Source organism: Phacochoerus africanus, chromosome 14 (assembly GCF_016906955.1).
Source record: "Phacochoerus africanus isolate WHEZ1 chromosome 14, ROS_Pafr_v1, whole genome shotgun sequence".
In the NCBI taxonomy this organism is placed as follows: Eukaryota; Metazoa; Chordata; class Mammalia; order Artiodactyla; family Suidae; genus Phacochoerus; species Phacochoerus africanus.
Genome location: NC_062557.1, coordinates 47,794,009 through 47,812,385, shown reverse-complemented (window position 1 = coordinate 47,812,385; position 18,377 = coordinate 47,794,009). Strand labels below are relative to the sequence as shown.

Here is an 18,377-nt window from a genome sequence, read left to right as displayed (position 1 = left end):
TTGCCCCACAGTTAAAGACAGAGGGAACTTAGGTGGGAAGGAACGTGGGACTTAAGGGACGGAAGCGATTCTAGCCAGAGGCCAGGTCACCCGTAGGCCAACCCAGTCATTTGGCCCACAGCAGTCTCCAGCGCCTGGTGGAGCAGGGTGGGGTGTGGGATGAAATCAGCAACAGGCCGGGGAAGCCAGCTGTCAGCTGGAAGCTGTCGTTTGTGATCTGAAGCGGTGATAGAATGGCCACCTTTGCTGCAGAGTCTTCAGAGCAGCAAAGTCTTGGCCAGGCTTCATCAGAATAGCTGGAGAACCCAAACCCCACCCCACCCCTGATGACACAAGGCTCAGCTTCCAGGATAGAGGTGGTTCCAGGGATAAAGCTGAGCCCATGATTCCAGACTCCAGATGCAACCTGGGCAGGGAGTAACGGGAAAGAATGAGCTGTCAGAATGGGAGGAGACAGTGGGGTTGCTAAAGCCGTCAGGGTGTCCAGGCTTCAGGCGGGACAGAACAGTGCCACCCAAGCCCTGGGCACTGTGTAGGCAAGCGTGAGCAGGGTAGCACCCCGGTCAGTTGTCAGAGGCACACATTCGGACCGAGGCAGCCAGTAGAGGTGGGCGAGGTGGCGCTCCGGGACTGCTGGAGGAAATGTCCTCGGCCCCTCTCACAAGGAGCAGAGCAGCTCTCCATCCCAGGTCTTAGCTGGGCCACGCTCTCGCCCTCCTTCTAAGGCTTACTGACCAGGCAAAGGTTGTGACCCACGCCATGCTGCCCACTTCTTCCTTTTCCCACGAGCCTCCTGGGTTCCTTTATGTTAGTGGCCCCTGGGAAACCCTGCTTACCCTGCTCTGTGTAATTTCATAACCCTGCACTTCCTCGTTCACTGTGAGAGCTGAGCCAACCTCAGACAAGCCTCGCTGACCCTCCTCTGACCTCAGTCAGCTCAGTCCAAGTCCCATGATAACTGTGTCTCCCTGATCAGAGCAGATAGGGGCAGTGTCCCCCACAGACCAGCCAGGGACCCTGCTCCACTTATTCCAGTCCAGGTTAACCCCACGAACAGGAAGTGAATGTGCAATCTTCTTCCTTCCCATGGCCTGGGCCCCTCTGGAGGTGGGCCCTGTGACCTTGGAGCCTGCAGGTCGTCAGATGAGTGGTGACAGTGGACAACACCCCGACCCCTGAGGCCTCTTAGGATGATGGCAGTTCTGGCCCCATCCTGATGTCTCCTCTCTCCCCAAACTGCAAGGCTGAGTCACTTAAGCTTATTGGGAGAGGAAGCGGAGGGGGGAGGGTTTTTCAGACATCATTCTTCATGAGCAGAACAGAGTCCTGCCAAATCACCTGTCCTCCCACCCCTAAATTTTGCTCCCAAGACACAGCATCACCTACCCACTCACACACTCTGCTGACCACTCTGAGCCAAGAGAGTCCATTGGAATATCAGCGAGATGGACAGAGGAAGGACATGGCAGTCCATACTGAACAGGATCCCTGTGGGCCTGTGGGAGGCCGGGCGAAGCTGAGCTGCCGAGTCTGGGTCTGAGTCTGAGCTGCACAGGCCCCACCTGCGCTGCTTGGTGTTCATGTTAGGAGCACAGACCTTGCAATCAGACTCACTAAGGTTTGAATCCCTGCTCTGCTGCTTACTGGCTTTGTGACCTTGAGCGAATTGTTTAACTCTTTAGACCTCAGTTTTACTTTGTTTTTTTGGCCACACCTGCGACATGCAGAAATTCCCGGGCCAGGAGTTCCCATTGTGGCTTAGCAGTAACGCAACTAATATCTATGAGGATGTGGGTTCAATCCCTAGCCTCGCTCAGTAGGTTAAGGATCCAGTGTTGTGGTGTAGGTCGCAGACACAGCTTGAATCTGGCATTGCTATGGCTGTGGCGTAGGCTGGCAGCTGCAACTCTGATTTAACCCCTAGGCTTGGAGCTTCCATGTGCCACAGGTTTGGCCCTAAAAAGCAAAAAAAAAAAAAAAAAAAGAAAGAAAGAAAGAAAAGAAAAGCAAAAAAGAAAGAAAGAAAAGAAAAGAAATTCCCCGGCCAGGGGTAGAACCTGTGCCACAAGCAGTGACACCACCAGATCCTTAACCGCTAGGCCACCAGGGAACTTCTGTTCATTTATAAGAGAAGGATGATGATAGCATCTATTCACAGGCTGTTAGGAATATTAAATGAGTTAATACGTAGAAGCTCTTAGCCCAGTACCTGGCCTTATAATAAGCGCTCAGTAAATGGTCGCTGTTTTTGTCATAATCATGGTCGTTATTATTATCCAGTGTCATCCAGACCCAGGAATCTTCTCCCATTAAATCACCCCATTACCCATGTTGACCCTGTTCCTCAAAGGAAGCTCTCTGGGGCAGCTGCATGTTCTCTCCTGACCAAGGCCAAAAGTGAAAGAGTGAGAAATGGAGCCTGGGACCACCCGGGGAGTCATGGCTTCTAAGAGCTGAGACTGCAAGCAGGGAGGTGCCATCCCTAGGGAAGGCCCCACCAGCCTGGCAGGAGACTCCTTAAGCTAGCCAGCCATCTCCCAGTCTCTCCAAGCCCCTGGAGGGCAGCTGAGCAAGGACATGTCATGTGAATTCTGATCACGGGGCCCCCAGCCCCCACACCACCAGGCTACAGTCTGTAAAAGAGACCAGGGCAAGGTTTCCTGAGCTGCAACATCCGCTCTCTGAGCCAAGCCGGGGCAGGGAAGCGCCGCGTCTGACTCCCAGCTGTCAGCCAGCATGGATTCCTCTCAGATCATTAACATGAATTAGGCTTAAATTGGGTGGTTTAACTTTCTCTGTTGTTTTCCCCTTTGGTGATTTCAAAATAAAAATGGGCCCAAAGTTTGTATTGGGGTTCTGTGCACAGAGGGAAGGGCTGTGAGTACAGGCCTGGCAGTGGACGTGACGTGAGTCTGTGAGAAGAGGGCCCTGCAGTGGGAAGGGGAGCGGTTGCCTGGGAGAAAGGTGTGGCAGCGTCTCTCCACCTGCTGCTGCCCAGTGGAGGGAAGCACACACCTCTGGGGCCAAATGAGCCTGGACTGGGACAGGAGAGGGACGGAAGGATGGGTCTGGCCAGTACCCTAGGCTCACAGTCCCTTCTCTCCCCTGGCCTGTGCCACCACCAAAGGAGGAGGACGTGGTGATTGAAGACTTTGAGGAAGATTCAGAGGCTGAAGGCAGCGGGGGTGAGGATGACATCAGGGAGCTTCGGGCCAAGAAGCTGGCTCTAGCCAGGAAGATAGCGGAGCAGCGGCGTCGCCAGGAGAAGATCCAGGTGGGGCCCGCCCGGGGAGCGCGGTTGCCGTGTGGGCGGTGGTCTGTCGAGGGCAGGAGGAGGTGGGAGCGGGGAGTAGGGATGAGCAGGACCCCCTCAGGGGGAGTCTCACGGCGTCCTGTCTGGTTCCCGTTTTCTTCCTCCACCACTAAGTTCTGGTTTGGTGCCTGGAGTCTCCCTCCTGGGCTCCAAGGCAGGGCCAGGTTCTCCTCAGATAATCTGCTGAAAGCTTCTCCCCCAGTGATGATCTGTGAACACACACCACACACACACAGACATACACACACACACACACGACCTTTCACATAATTGCAGGGGTTTCAAAGTTCCGCTGAACTTTGTCCAGACTCTCCTGGAGAAGCCCTGGATTCTCTGTTGAGAACACCTATTCTCAGGCGGAGACAGGGTCACGGCCACAGTCTGCTTGTCTGGATTCCCAGCGTGATGGCCAAGCCCCTCCGGACAGGACACTAAACCTTTCCAGGGAGAAGTCATTCCATGTCCACACAAAAGATTCCTGCACCACCAGTCCCCTGGTGGACCCATGCCTTCTTTCCAGCAGGCTTTCTTTATGGCTCTCCCAGGTCTGACTCTTGCTCGCCTCCTCTTACGCAGGGCTCAGGGCAGGCAGGGAAGAGCCCATCATGCCTCCCGCTTTAGGACTAGCTGCAGACCGGAGGGCACATCAGTCCTCTTTGGGACTGTTTTCAGCCCTCTCTGTGACCACCTCTGGCCTTCGGTACACAGTGTGGTGCATGTGCTTAGGCCGACCAGGTCAGCCTGGGCGCCCCCACTTACTCGCTCTGAGACTTTGGGCCCATTGTTTAACTTCTCCAAGCCTGTTTCCTCACCTGCAGAATGAAAGTGGTGACAGCACCTCCCTCTTTGAATGGCTGTGAGGCCCACAGGCACAGGTGCACGTGTAGCACCCAGCACAGTACAAGGCCCACGCTTGTGCTGATTCAGGGGCTGGCGTGGCCTGACAGCGGCCCAGCGCCCATCAGACAGAGCACCGCCCTGGGAGGGGAGTGGCTGCAGTTGGGATCGCCGTCCTTTGGGCAGCCCTTAGGCCTGCTGGCTGAAAGCACATGTGTGATACTCTACCAGCATCACCATCGTGGGAACGGCTGCCTCCTCCACCCTCCGTGGCCCTCAAAACTTTGTCCTCAAGCTGTCTTTCTGCCTGTCCTATCGCTCCTTTTTTTTCTCACCATCAGTGTTCCGGAAGTTCTGTCCATGCAGCCATCTCCATTTCTTGACTCTCCACCCAACAATTATGGGGACAGTTGCATCAGAAGTCACCAAATACTTGTCTTTGTCAAGTCCCATCACAGTTGACTTCCCTGTAGCTTTGGAGCCCGAAGCCGCCTCCCTCTGTCCTCACAACTGCACGTGAGGACCTTCATCTCTCTCTGCGGGTCATGCCACCATCCTGGGTCTCCTCACCACCATTCTTGCTACCGCTTTTGTCTTCTCCATTCAGCACACAGAGTTGGCCCTCAGCAGATATCTTACTTCAGCAGGTTAATAGATGGTAGCAGTGAGAGCCTTGTCTTAAGTTCCTCCCTAGCTTTTACCCTCACGTCTCATTTCTTATCAGATCCTGTCTGTTCACTCATTTATGCCCCTCCCTCCCCTCCATTCCCATTGCCACTACTGCTCCTCTAGTCCAGGCGCTGACTGGGTCGTAGCCGGCAAGGCCCCGCATTGCCCATGTCCAGGGACTCCTAGTTACCTTTAGTCTGGACAGCAGCTCCTGGGATTGTGTGGCACATGCTCTGCATTGCCAGGCTCACTGCCTCCAATGCATCTTATGTGGTGTCATCATTCTCTTCCCAAAAGAGCCATTCCCCTGCTCAGGAGTCATCTGTGCCTTTGCTTGGCTCATAAAATGAAGTCGTAGTCCTTCTCGTGCCATCTAAGGCTTTCTCATCTCTTCCAGGTCCGTGTTTCCGTACATTCCTTCCGTCCCCCATGAACCGTTACTAGTTGTGTGACACTATTACTGTTAATTTCCTCTCTCCTCATCTCTAAGACAAAAGTGCTATCAGCACCTGCCTCAGAAAGACAGCGCAGGAGTTCCCCTCGTGGTTCAGCAGTAACGAATCCAGCTGGTATCTGTGAGGACGAGGGTTCGATCCCTGGCCTTGCTCAGTGGGTTAAGGATCCAGTGTTGCCATGGACTGTGGTGTTGGTCGCAGACGTGGCTCGGATCTGGTGTGGCTGTGGCTGTGGCGTAGGCCGGCAGCTGCAGCTTCGATTGGACCCCTAGCCTGGGAACCTCCATATGCCGCAGGTGCGACCCTAAAAAAACAAGAAAGAAAGAAAGAAAGAAAGAAAGAAAGAAAGAAAGAAAGAAAGACTGTGCACATAAAGCAGTGGCTGTCCAGACACTGTGGCCCTCCGGCCTGGATGGCACTAACCCTCCCTCTACTCTCTGTCCCCAGTGCTCTGCCCTTTCCCACTCTCGCGTCTTTGTTCATGCTGTTCCCTCACCTCCTTGTGCTCCACGTTTCCTGTTACCTGTTGAAATTCTATTCTTCCTTCAATCCCCAGATGAAACCACATCTCCCCAGTGAAGCCTTCCCTGATTCCCCCCAAGGAGGAGTTCTTCTCCCTGCTCAGTGTTCCTGTGGCACTGATTTATACTTCATTTGTGAAACATAGATCACGTCTCAAGTTACACTTATTTCTGGACGTGTTCCCCCGGCTTGACTGTGAACTCCTTGGAGTCAGGTCCCACGTCCTCTGCTCAGTGTAGTTGGTTTGTGATGAGCACCTCCTGTGCTGGTGGTGAGAGGACACCGGGGCGAACCATGGCCGTCCCATCCCGAGCGTCCAGTGGAGTGGAGAAGCCAGTGGTTGATAAGCCTTGTCACGGATGGGTGGTGCAGGCTGCTGTGAGAGCACGTGCCTCAGGGGCACGGCCTTGCCTTGTCGCTCCAGCGACAAGCGATCCCTGACAAATAGAAGGTCTCCCATGAGACTTGATTTCTGGTGCCCGTGGCTGCTCAGGCCCAGGCACTGAGGGCCTGCTGGGGGCCGGCCCGGGCCCGGGGTGCTGTGGCCCCTTTAAGAACAGGCCCCACATGCACCGCTGCTGGCGGCCCTGCCTCCTGTCAGCCTTCTTCCTCCAGCCTCACAGCCACAGGAGGATTTCTCAGCAGAGAAAAAATTCCCCCCCTTCCCTTCCCCCCCCCCCGCCCCCTTTAATGCCCGGGGCCCTTCACTTCCATAATTCTTCATTTTCCAGCCTTGAACGTAAGCCAGACACATCTGTCTGGCCATATGCGTGAACCCTGGAGTCTGTGCCGAGGTGGCTGTAAAACAGGGCCGGTGAAGGCCCTTCTGGGAGAGCGCACACATGTGTGTGCCCTCGGGCCATTGGCTCCCTGCCCAGAACCACGGGGCTGCAGCGCTCCAAACCCATGTTAACCTTTTCTTATTTTTCCTCTTTTTGTTTAATTTAAGGGGGGAAAATCCCAAGGAAAAGGTATAAATTGTCCTGGGAGTGGGGGAGAGGCTCTGCACTGGAGAGGCCATTATTGTTGGCAGGTACCTGGGTCACACTAATACAATAAGGAAGAGAGGAGCATCGGGTGAATTAAGATCGGAGAGATGGGCTGTAAATTACACTGCTCTGAACTCCATCAGTCTCCAGGGGTGTTAACCGAGAGGTGTAAGGCAAGTCCCCAGCTCCCAGTGCCTTTTACAGATGCAGCAAAACAGGAACCACACGTGTTTGGGGAAGGGGATACGAAGATGGGCTTGAAAAAAGTCTCCTGGCCCCCATGCTGGCTGTAAAGTCCAACTGCGTTCTGGGGCCGGAGCCACACCCCCACTTCCCTGCTCCCACCTAGACCCCTGGGCCGAAGCTCATCTGTGGGGCTGGGGGAGGTGAGGCCTGGCCTCCCTGCTTCCGGTGTTGCACAGAGGCTGGTGAGTGGGGCCGACTGGAGGTCAGAAAAGGGGTGTGGGCAGCTCTCAGGGCCTGTGCAGCTGGAGCCTCGGCGCCCAGGCAGGCCCCTGGATGCTGGGGGCCAAGTCCGCCCACCCAGGGCTGTGAGGCCACCCTCTCCGACTCAGCCAAGGCTTTGCCTGTGGCCTGAGACAGCTCTTCATCTTGCGCTGGTTGTGCCCACCTTGCTTCTTTCCACCCAAGTTCTTTTCATTCCCACTGCTGTTCTTGGGAGGTGTCCAGAGACCAGAGCAGGACACATGGTTTGTCTGGGAAATTGGTCAGAGTGTTTCAATCTGAACGAGGCCCTCAGGGCAAAGCAGTCACTGAAAATCCTCCTCCGGGCTTGGGGTGTGGCCCCTTGGCACCTCACACTGGCCCTAGCCCTGTGAATCCCCCGCCTCCTCTCTGCCTCCACGAGGCTTTGCTGTGATTTGTGCTGCTGTCGGGCGGGGTCAGGTTTCCTGAGCAGTTGCAAACATCCCACCTGAAACATAACAGGCTCTTCCTCTAGCCACAGCTATTGTTTCCCTCGGCATTATGGCCACAGTCTTGCTCTGTAGCCAGCAATGACATGTGTTCTGAAAATAGCTTCGCTCCTCTGTCCCCTTCCCGCCCACCCACCCTCCTGAAGATGCAGTCACTCCTTTGTGGTGGCCCCAGGAGTTTCACTCTAAATATAGCTGCAGCCCATTCACACTGCCACCCAGCTGGGGGCGGCGGGGGGGGGGGGGGCGGAGGCTGTGGAACAATGGGGCATGCACAGAGCCCCCCACACCTGTATGGAATCTAGCGGAAGGCAGACACTCAGCCCTGGCTCCTAGCTGTCGGAGACAGGGTGGGAGCCAGTGCACTACCAGGCCAGGGGCACGTTCACGCCAGGGCAGGAAAGCACATCAGCCTGAGGAGCCGGGCAGCCGCCCTCCCCACTCAAGCCCATTCCAGAGCTTGCTGCAGCCACTCTCACCTCCCCGACTCCAGCAGCACCCACACGGTCCTGTCCTCCAGCAGAAGAGTCAGGCTTTTGGCTGGACCGTCCTTAGGCTGCTGCCTGGAGCAAGCGCAGGAGTGCACGCTTAGCCCTGCCACTCCCTCTCCATCAGGAAAGGGCCGTTAGGAGTAGCAGGCACGTCATCGTAATTATAACCTTGAAAAAAGGCAGCAGGTGTATGTTAACTTCTGTGGCACTGACCCTAGATATCCAGAGAAGGGATCCTAAGCAAAAACTCGCCCCAAATGAAGATGCTAATAGAGACCAGTGCTTCTGCCTGCTTTCTACAGCAAATGCAGACTCTGCACCTTTGGTTTCTGCTGCTGCTCAAGAAGGAATGCCTGCCTGCACTGTTGATTATCTCACCAACTATTCCTATTATATATTTCATTTCCGTTTTCCCATTTTTTGTTTTGTTTTTTTAAAAATGCCTCCACAGGGAGTTCCCGTTGTGGCTCACATTCAATCCCTGGCCCCATATGCCGAGGGTGCAGCCATTAAAAAAAGGGGAGGGGGTCCTGACATGGCTCAGTGGAAACAAATCTGGCCAGTATCCATGAGGATCCAGGGGCTCGATCCCTGGCCTCACCCAGTGGGTATGGGATCTGGCGTTGCTGTGAGCTGTGGTGTAGGTCGCAGACGTGGCTCGGATTGCGTGTTCCTGTGGCTGTGGCGTAGGCCAGCAGCCGTGGCTCTGATTAGACCCCTAGCCTGGGAACTTCCATATGCTGTGGGTGTGGCCCTAGAAAGCAAAAAAATTAAAATACCTCCACATAGCTAAAGGAAAAAAAAAAAGAGAGAGAGACACCAAGAATACCATGAGTCAGGAGTTGCCATCCCGTTGTGTCACAACGGAAAGGAATCTGACTAGGAACCATGAGGTTGCGGGTTTGATCCCTGGCCTCGATCAGTGGGTTAAGGATATGGTATTGCCGTGAGCTGTGGTGTAGGTCACAGACACAGCTTGGATCTGGTGTGGCTGTGGCTGTGGTGTAAGCCAACAGCTGTAGCTCCGATTCAACCCCTAGCCTGGGCACCTCCATATGCCAAGAGTGTGACCTTAAAAAGCAAAAAAAAAGAATACCATGAGTCTTGTGATATAAACCAACAGTCTGTGCCTCACCCCTGTCCGTCTCCAGCTCTGTTCCCTGGTGCTTTCCCTAGACATTTATCCTCTTGGAAATATAGATGAAAAATGGAGCCGGGCAGGAAGAAAGGACACTGACATTTGTTAAGTTTCTAATATGTGTATCGGGCACCTGGCTAGATGCTTTGACATGCAAGGTGAGTGTGGAAATTTGCTGTTCCCAGACTTCTCATTTCTGGCGCAGACATTGCTCTGGCCGGAGAGGCCTGTGGATAAATGACTCCTTCACCCCGCAGAGGGAAGGAAGCAGCTACTCCTGTGGTGCCTTAAGCAGAAGGAAGACCTTAGAAGGCCTTCTTTTGACCTGGCTCTGTTTTGGGATCCCAGTTCTTCATAAGTTGCCCCACTCCTGTGTGAGCTAATTGCATTACCTTCGTTTGTAATTCTCAGTGTCTCAATTTCCAAAAGGGTCAGCATCCCCACATCATCCCCGCCATCTGCAGGAAGGAACTTGCTCTGCGAAAGAGCCCTTCCTGGGGACCCAGGCCTGTTAGCGTCCTCGTCAGATGTTACTGCAGAGTCTCTCTCCCAGTTCCCCACCAGCTTGCTCAAGGAAGCCTCCAGACTTCAGAGGAAGCGGGTGACCTGGCGCAGTGCAGAAGCAGGATTAAGGTCGTCCTCTCCTCTTCCACACTCAGTGACGTTATGGTCCTTATTGCCACTGGTCTGACGCAACGCGTCCGTCCTCTCCTAGGACTCCCAGCTCACTGTCCAAGGACCACTGTGGCCCAGCCTTAGCTGCAGTGAGAAGGGTTCCAATGGAGCTCTCCTTCCGGGTCAGCACACTGGACTCCAGGCCAGGGCCAGTCCGTCTGAATCACAGCATTCCAGTTGCGCCCCCCCTCGCCCCCACCAGAGGCTTCTGCAGCCTTTTGCTCATACAAACAAAAATAAATCTCACTACCGGCCTCTGAACTCCACAGCAGCATGCTTCCCCTTCTCCCCAAGCGTCCCATGGCTGCAAGGGGGACTTGGCACTCTCCCCGCCGACATCACTTTTTCACTCCCTGCGCATCCTGTGTCCTTCTCTCACCGTGCGACCCAGAGATCAGAGTGGGACGTGACGGCCGGCACAGGCGCCGTGCACAGCTGCCAGGAATCTGACGGGTAAAATCTGGAAAAGTTGGGAGGGCAAGTGCTAAACACACACACGCGCGCACACACACACACACAGCACCACTCAGAGAGGGCCGGAAACACAGACACCCACAGACAAGGGCCTGCGGACGCCCAGTCCTTCCTCGTCTGCCATCCTTTTAAGGGGACTGGGCCCGTCTCATGAGCCAGGGGTGACCCCCCCAGAGGCCTACCGGTACCCCAAGAGAAGGGGGAACAGCCTCATTTAATCTCCTGAGACTCCGGGAGGGCATGTGGGGAACAGGAAGCAGTTGTGTGGTGACTCACTGGGCAGAGCCAGGTTAAGGGAAGTTGTCTGCGGGTGTCCCTGGGACCGGATGGTGGCAGCACAGCTCTGACCACCCTCATCCAGCTTGACCCCACCCACCCCTGGAGAACCAACAAGGCTGCCACCTCCCTAAGAGGCCGTGGCCTCTGTTCACCTTCCTGGCCCTGAGCCACAACTCAGAGGACTCAGACCGTTAGAGCCTCCCTGAACCTTGCACCTAGATTTTTATTCCGTCCTGTCGTCAGAACACCCAAGTAGGCGCAGCCCCCAGCCTCCCTTGGCCACGTGGCCCAAAGACCCTCCTGCCCACTGCCAGCATTTACGGAAGGAAAGTACGAGGTCTTAGGAGCTCACTCTTCCCACAGGGTGAAAGGAGCAGCCAGTTCCACTTGCTCAGACCTGGCCTCAGCGCTGGAGGGTCATTCCTGGAGGCAGGAAACTGAGACGCAAAGGAGGTCTGTGTGGGCCGGTGCCCCCCCAGGCTCCCCGGCTGGCGACAGTGCCGGTCCTGCCCCTCCTCTCCAGAAAGAGGTTTGGGGCCGGGGGGAGGGGGGGGGGGCTCTGATGCTGAGCAAAACGTCCCTGGAGTTCCCATCATGGCTCAGTGGTTAACGAATCCGACCAGGAACCGTGAGGTTGCAGGTTTGATCCCTGGCCTCACTCAGTCCGATTCGACCCCTAGCTTGGGAACCTCCATATGCCGCGGGTGCGGCGCTTAAAAAGACGAAAAACAAAAAAAAAAAATAACCCGTGCCTGGCAGCGGAAGGGCTGGCTGGAGAACCTCAAGACCTGGGAGATGAGCGATGGGCGGGCTGAGGAGCGACGGAGGGCCCCCTGCCCTGAGCGGGGCTGTTTCCCATGCTCAGATGCCCACGCCGTCCCGGGGTTCAGTGTCACTACATCTCAGTTCAAAGTCAGTTTTTAGAAAATACCCAAGCTGAGTTCAGTGGAACGTGTGTCACCTTCTAGCTGGCAGCCCCCTGGGAGGACCAGTGACCCCCTTCCCCTGGGAGCGTGGCCACGGCAGCAGTGCTTTCCCCTGAGGAGGTGGGAGCAGTGGGGAGACTTTAGGCCCCTGAGCCCCTCAGCCGCGTTTCTCGTGCCTGCCAGCGTCGTGTGCCTTCCACCAGCTGCGGTGGCAGTGGCAGCAACGACTTACTCATAGGGAGAGGTCCCCAGCAGGTCACAGAGGAGCCACCCCCAGCTTTCAAAGGCATGCCCTTTCAGTTTTACTGTCGTTGCCAGTGAAACCTGAGCACCTTCCTCACTGACTGTTAGTGGCCAGGGCCCAGCCTGTGGGACCCACCTCAGTTGGCACGCACATCTGCTCCCTCCTCTGTGCTGGCGTCTGTGTCCCTGCAAGTTGATGTGTGGCAGGAAGCCAGGAGAGGGCAGGACAGGGCTGGGACCTGCTCGCCCAGCCTCTTCGGCTCTGTGTACAGGGAGCACGCTGTCTGGGCAGATGCCCACGAGTCAGTTTGCTTCTTGGCCGTGGTCCCCAGCAGAGGAAGCAGCACAAGAGTAGCCATGTTCTCTAGTGACAGACGTACCCACAGCCTGTCTGAGGGGGCCGCGGCCACACCAGGCCCTGTCAGAGATTCGGGCTTCCCCAGATGGACATGGAGCTTCCCTGAAAGACGAGAGCATCCATAAGACTAACAAGCACTAGGCCGTGTGCCTTCTGAGGTGGGGTGCCCAGAACACCAGAGCTGCTATGTGAGGCGGGTTTTTAGTGCTGCATGGGGGACATGCAGACTTTGCTGTGGAAATTCATCTTGCGCTGGTTAACACAGGCCTAGGCTGTCAGGCGCCTGATGCCGCAGATATTATTTGCTGTTCCACAGAAGTAAATTGACTTAAGTTAATTTAAAGAAAAACACCAGGTAAATAAGAGGATGTAGATTGTAGATCACGGCAGAGGAGCAGGGATAGAACCCAGAAGGCCGCTGCTTAGGGGACACCGTGCTGCTCGAGGGGATGGTGGCGACTCCCACCAGTCCGGGTGGTTCCTTCGCAGACCTGTGAATGGGGCCCTAATCCATCGCACCATGTGGATGGACTCGGCCGCCGAAGGGGACTTACGAGGGGCACTTTGGTGGTGATGGTCAGGTGTCAGGGTCACTTCTTTTGTGTGGACTCGGAGTTTGTTTCCTTTCTATCTTTCTTTCTTCTCTTTATCCTCTCTTTGTTTCTTTCTTTCAGCTACACCGTGAAGTAAGTTGAAATAACGAGTTCCATTTGGGTTATATGTATGTGTATAAAGCGTCTGGATTGACAAGTGCCCCTGTATTTGCTGTGTAGATAACATGTTTAGCTGCTTTCGTACCCAGGGAACCTAACTCTCCTTTGTTGATTTTTAGCCCGAGGTCTTAGATTCAGAGACCCGTTATTTTTACTACCATCAGGGTCCTTTCTCAGTCCCACGCAGGGTTGTGGTCACACCCTGTTCCCCCGAGCCTTTTGGTTAGTGTTGATTTTTGTTGCAGGGCTTCGCCCAGCCCTTGAGCCTGTCCCGGCTGCCCCTCTGGAGGGGGGAAGAGGTTCGGCAGCCGCGGCAGGATGCTGACACACCGCGGAGTCAGGGCGCTGGCGCGCCCACCGCTTGCCTGCTCACTCACTGGCTCACTCACCATTCTGTGTCCCTGTAGGCTGTCCTGGAGGACCAGAGTCAGATGAGGCAGATGGAGCTCGAGATCAGACCGTTGTTCCTTGTGCCAGACACCAACGGCTTCATTGACCACCTGGCCAGCCTGGCCCGGCTGCTGGAGAGCAGGAAGTACATCCTGGTGGTGCCCCTCATCGGTGAGTCAGGCCCGAGCAGCCCTGCACGTGCGCAGCAGCCCCCTCTGCACACGTGCCCCACAGCCCGGGGGGCCAGGCCAGCAGAACCCCGCTGTGTGTGTAAGACAGGATTTGCAGGGAAGTAGGGAATGCGTGGGGCAAGGAAAATTGTTTAATAATCAAAGCAGTTCAAATTATTATGGCTGATCCATGGCTTAAACTGCTTGAGCAAATGGACTCCTGTGTCCCAGCAACCAGAGGCTGCATGAGCCCAGCCCTTGTTTTTATCCTTATAAAGCTTGCAGTAAAACAGCAAAGCTGGTTCCCGTTATTGGTAAACACTCAGCCCTGGCAGATAACGGCAGTGCTGCTGGGTGGTCTGGCAGGGAGGCTGGGAGGATTTTGAAGTGGTTAGATGCCTTTGGTCTGATTGTCTTGTAGCTTTTCATGATCATTCTGTTGGTTCGAGGTAGCATTCTTCTGGCCAGTGTCACCCTAAGGCCGATGGAAACCCTCCAGAGCAAGCCCTTGGCTCATGCCTGTGGATTGCTGCCACTTGGGCCCTTACCACTGTCTGGTCATTGGTGCTGGTACAGGGTCAGCATCTCGGGACCCAGCTAGCTTGCTTCCCCCCTCAGGCCAGAAGAGCCCAGGGGACTGTGTAAGGCACCCCTGGTTCTTGGAGCCCTGTGGTGGGTCAGTCTCAGGAGGTAACTGATAGAGCTAATATTGCCGAGAGCTGTCCTGTGGAGGGAGAGGGTCGAGGAGGTGATTGGAAGCCCAGGCTTTTCCACTTTCCGTTCTCAGCAGCCACTTGGAGCACATTTGGGAACCCTGTCCTCTGGAAAAGCTGCCAGACTGGCAGTCTGCCTGCCAAGCCACCTCTGACATCCATGCCAAGATGTTCCACTGGGCCTTCCCTCCCAGTCCCCAGTGTCTTAGTGCCAGATGAGGGTGGAAACAAAGGGCAGGAAACATCCGCCCTGCAGAGGCTGTAGAGCCCTGGGGGGTTGTGGGAAACACGTTAGCACCACCTGAGAATGTTGGCACTGAAGCAGCCCTCGGCCCGCCTCCGCCCTCCCTGTCTTCCTTCCCCCTCCCCATGTGGCCTGGCCAGAACCTCCTAAACCCAGGCCCTGAGACCCAAGGGAAGGCTTTCTGTTCTTCAGAAGTAGAGCAGCCTGTCTCCCCAAGGCAGAGCGAGACTGTCGGGTGGTGGCCGCTCTCCCTCTGCCCTTACCGGCTCCCGGGGTTGGGCAGCTCTCCCTGTGCTCATCTACCCAGAGTTTCTCAGGGGAAAGAAAGCGGATTGGTCCCTTAGTGCTAGATGGTGAGGAAATGGTACAGCAGAGAGGTTGCTGACATCTCAGGAGCCCCCTAAGTCTTGAGAGGAGCCTCACACGCCACCCAGGCCGGCACAGTTCTTGGTCCCCAGCACTGATTGTGCCCCTGCTGTGTGCTCGATCTCCTCGTTCCCAAGGGACCCAGTGAAAGGCAGAGCCGCAGCTCTTAACTTGAAGAGCTTATGGTTGAGGGGGGAAGGCCAGATTCAGTGGGGAGGGAGCAATGTGAGCAAACCCAGAGGAGAAGACCCTGCAGAATAAATAGACCAACCCCCAGGGGCTGGGAGATGCCAGGCCTGTCACGGCATCCAGGCCAGCCTCTTCGAACCGTCCTCAGTTGGGCAGGACCTGACTCTCAGGGCCTGTAGCGGGGCCTCCTGCTGAGTGAGGAGCCCTCGGTGGACTCCTGCCCCGCGCCCAGAGCATGAAGGGTTAAGCCGACAGCCTTCCCTGCTTGGTTCTTCTGCTCTTTAACCTGCTCCGTGCTCCTTAGGCCTGACCCCAGCACCAAGAAGCCCCGCCTGGTGCAGAAGCACAAACAAGCTTCCCCTTTGAAGCCTGTTTAGTTTGGAAGCAGGAAAGCAGATTTTGGGATAGAATACCAGTTTTTCATGTTTGATGTTCTGTTTGCTGTGCCATACACCCATCCACCACTACTCCCCAGCCTCAGCCATACATTGCGTGGATAGTGCAGCCTCGGGTTGCTGAAAGCATGGGTGTGTGTGTGTGTGTGTGTGTGTGTGTGTGTGTGTGTGTGTGTGTTCCCACAAGGGCCCTTTCCAGAAAGTGTCTCTGAATACCCAGACAGTGAGTGCCAGGCTCACCATGGAACAGCATGCTCATGCCGACTCTGTGAGCCATGAATCACTGCACCGAGGAGAGGCCTCAGACCCCAAACTCTCCCGGAGCCCCCAAGGAGTGCATATTTCCCACTTGACCTCAGGCTTTTGGCTGGAATTTTGGAAAGAATCTTCACCAGAAAATGAAGCCGTGTCCCAGACACATAGGCAGGCAGACACACATACACACACACACACACACACACACACACACACGTGCAGCATCAGAGGAGGTGGATGTGCCAAGGGTATGGTTTAGGGGACTAGCAGGATCCTTGCAAGTGAGGCTGCAGCCGCTGCTCCCCACCTGGTGAGCTTCTGCATCTGCCGGGGGTCAGGCCTAGAACGGTGCCTCTCCTGGACCGCTGTGGTTGGGGGCCCTCGCGGATGAGGGAGAGTGCCTCCTTCCCGCTAGCCGCTACATACCCTTGCCTGTCCAGAGGGACCCTCTCAATTTGGTCCTGTAGCTGAGAGGGGCCAGGTGTCTTCCTCTGAACACAGCAGCTCCAGAAAAATCCCTCTAAGTTCCTCCCAGGAGGGGGACGAGGCCCAGGGGAAGAAGCAGAAAGAGGATAGAACGCCGTGGAAAGTCTGGGACACTTCTTGCCCCCCGAGATCCCTCAGTTTCCCTGGAAGACTCCCGTGGGGCAGGATGGCCTCTGTGGTCCGGGGAGGGGCTGGTTGGGAAGGCGAGGCTGAGGTGACGAAGCCGTGATTGCTGAGGTGGATTCTTTGTGGGACTGTGTCTTGTCAGTGATCAATGAGCTGGACGGCCTGGCCAAGGGGCAGGAGACAGACCACCGCGCTGGGGGCTATGCCCGTGTGGTACAGGAAAAGGCCCGGAAGTCCATTGAGTTCCTTGAGCGGCGATTTGAGAGCCGGGACTCTTGCCTGCGGGCCTTGACCAGCCGTGGCAATGAACTTGAATCCATCGCCTTCCGCAGTGAAGACATCACTGGCCAGCTGGTAAGACCCACAGCAAAGAGGGAGCACCTGTAGCCAGCCCTCAGAACAGGGTCTCGGGGAGGGAGAGGCTAAAGGAAGGCCAGTAACTTGAGAGCTGAGGCGGTAGCCACCACTGAGACCCACGAGGGGGAGTTCCTTGTCCCCTAGATCACCCTTGGCACAGCTGAACCTGGCCAAGCAGGGCCAGGGCATGAATGGGAGGGACACTGGGATGCGGCCTTCCCTAGGACCCCAGAGGCAGAATATACCAGTGCCTCCTGCCACAGCGCCCCCTCCTGCCCAGTGGCACCTGTCCTGTCTTCCTCCAGGGTAACAACGATGACTTGATCCTCTCCTGCTGCCTCCACTACTGCAAAGACAAGGCTAAGGACTTCATGCCCACCAACAAAGGTACAGCTTCGCCTCTGCCCCGGGACCATCCGTTCCCCTCCCCACCCCGACCTGGTGTCCTCAGCCCTGGGGAGTTTCCTTCCACTGACTCTGGCCTGGGAAGCTTAAGGACTCAAGAATCCGGCCCTGTAACAAGCCCGAGGCCAGCCCCATTTCCTCCCTCCTGGAAGGCAGACCTCCCTGTCACAGCTCCCCCAGCCCCAGGCGGACCCTCAGCCAACCAGGGATGGGCCTAGCCCAGGAAGCTGGGCTCTGGGCAGCGAGCTTTCCCACTCCGCGTGCATCCATTTCCTTTCTTGGGTCCTCAGTGAGCTCTCTGACAGCAAGAATGTCTTTATGATTCAGTGTAGCTTATTCTGGCCATCGTCTCCTGAGCCCAGCCCTCTGCCGCCCTGAGGACAGTCCCCAGTGGTCCCTGGGGCCCACCTCCCCGTTCTTGGCCATGCTCACCCCCTCGGTTCATCTGTGAATGTTTGCCCTGTATCAGGACTAGAGTGGAAGCCCTTCCCCAGCTAGCAGCGGGCCTTGCCTTCCTGACTCTGATTGTGTGACCTAGCACTTTGGAAGCAGGTGAGAGCTTGCAACCTGAGCCCTCGGCCCAGGTTTCAAGACCCTCTTGATGAGCAGAATCCCATGTTGGGGCCAGAGGCTCTCTTCCAGGTGCTCGAGCACCTCACCCTCAACCCAGAACTGTCTCTCCTCAGAGGCAGCCCCTCGGCCCCTCAGAAGCAGCCAGGCTTGGGTGTTTTCTGCCCCTGGCTCCCAGGATGCTGACGCTTCTTCTTTGGGAAGGAACTCCTAGGACCTCCTAGCTCAGCGTCATCGGCAGGGCTGATAATTCCCACCATTTGGCCTCTGTCTATGGACATGGAGCCTCTTGGCATTTGCTCTTCCTTGTTGTCGCCCGTCTCCTGTCTCTGCTCATCTCCCTAGCCCTGGCTTCCAGGTTGGCCTGGGGATTGTCTTCGGCCCAGCCTTCCGCCCCCCACCACTTCCGTGCAGCCCCTCACTGCTGCCCAAGTCTCTGTACCTGAGGCTGTCGTGAGCCCACATGGCTTGCATGTACTGGCCCTCCGGAGCATCCGAGTGGTAAAAGGGAGTCCCGGCTGAGCGCAGCCGAGGAGGTTGGGCTCTGCTCCCAGGCCGCTTCCTAGAGGGGCACCTTCTGAGGAGGAGGAGGAGGAGGAGGAGGAGGCAGGACTGCAGGAGGCCTTGTTGGGAAGTATGGTTCAGATACTGCCGTGGCCCCACCCAGACCCAGAGCTGTTCTTTCTTAGCAGAG

General features: G+C 56.2%; 1 protein-coding gene across 1 annotated transcript in view; it reads left to right on the top strand.

The window, feature by feature from the left end:
* The window catches only part of SMG6 (SMG6 nonsense mediated mRNA decay factor), a 216,607-nt gene that overhangs the window by 194,664 nt on the left and 3,566 nt on the right, over nt 1-18,377 (top strand). The window contains exons 15-18 of the mRNA XM_047757942.1: nt 3,128-3,274; nt 13,425-13,578; nt 16,494-16,705; nt 17,014-17,095. Coding sequence (XP_047613898.1) covers nt 3,128-3,274; nt 13,425-13,578; nt 16,494-16,705; nt 17,014-17,095 — 595 coding nt within the window. The remainder of the gene's footprint in view (nt 1-3,127; nt 3,275-13,424; nt 13,579-16,493; nt 16,706-17,013; nt 17,096-18,377) is intronic.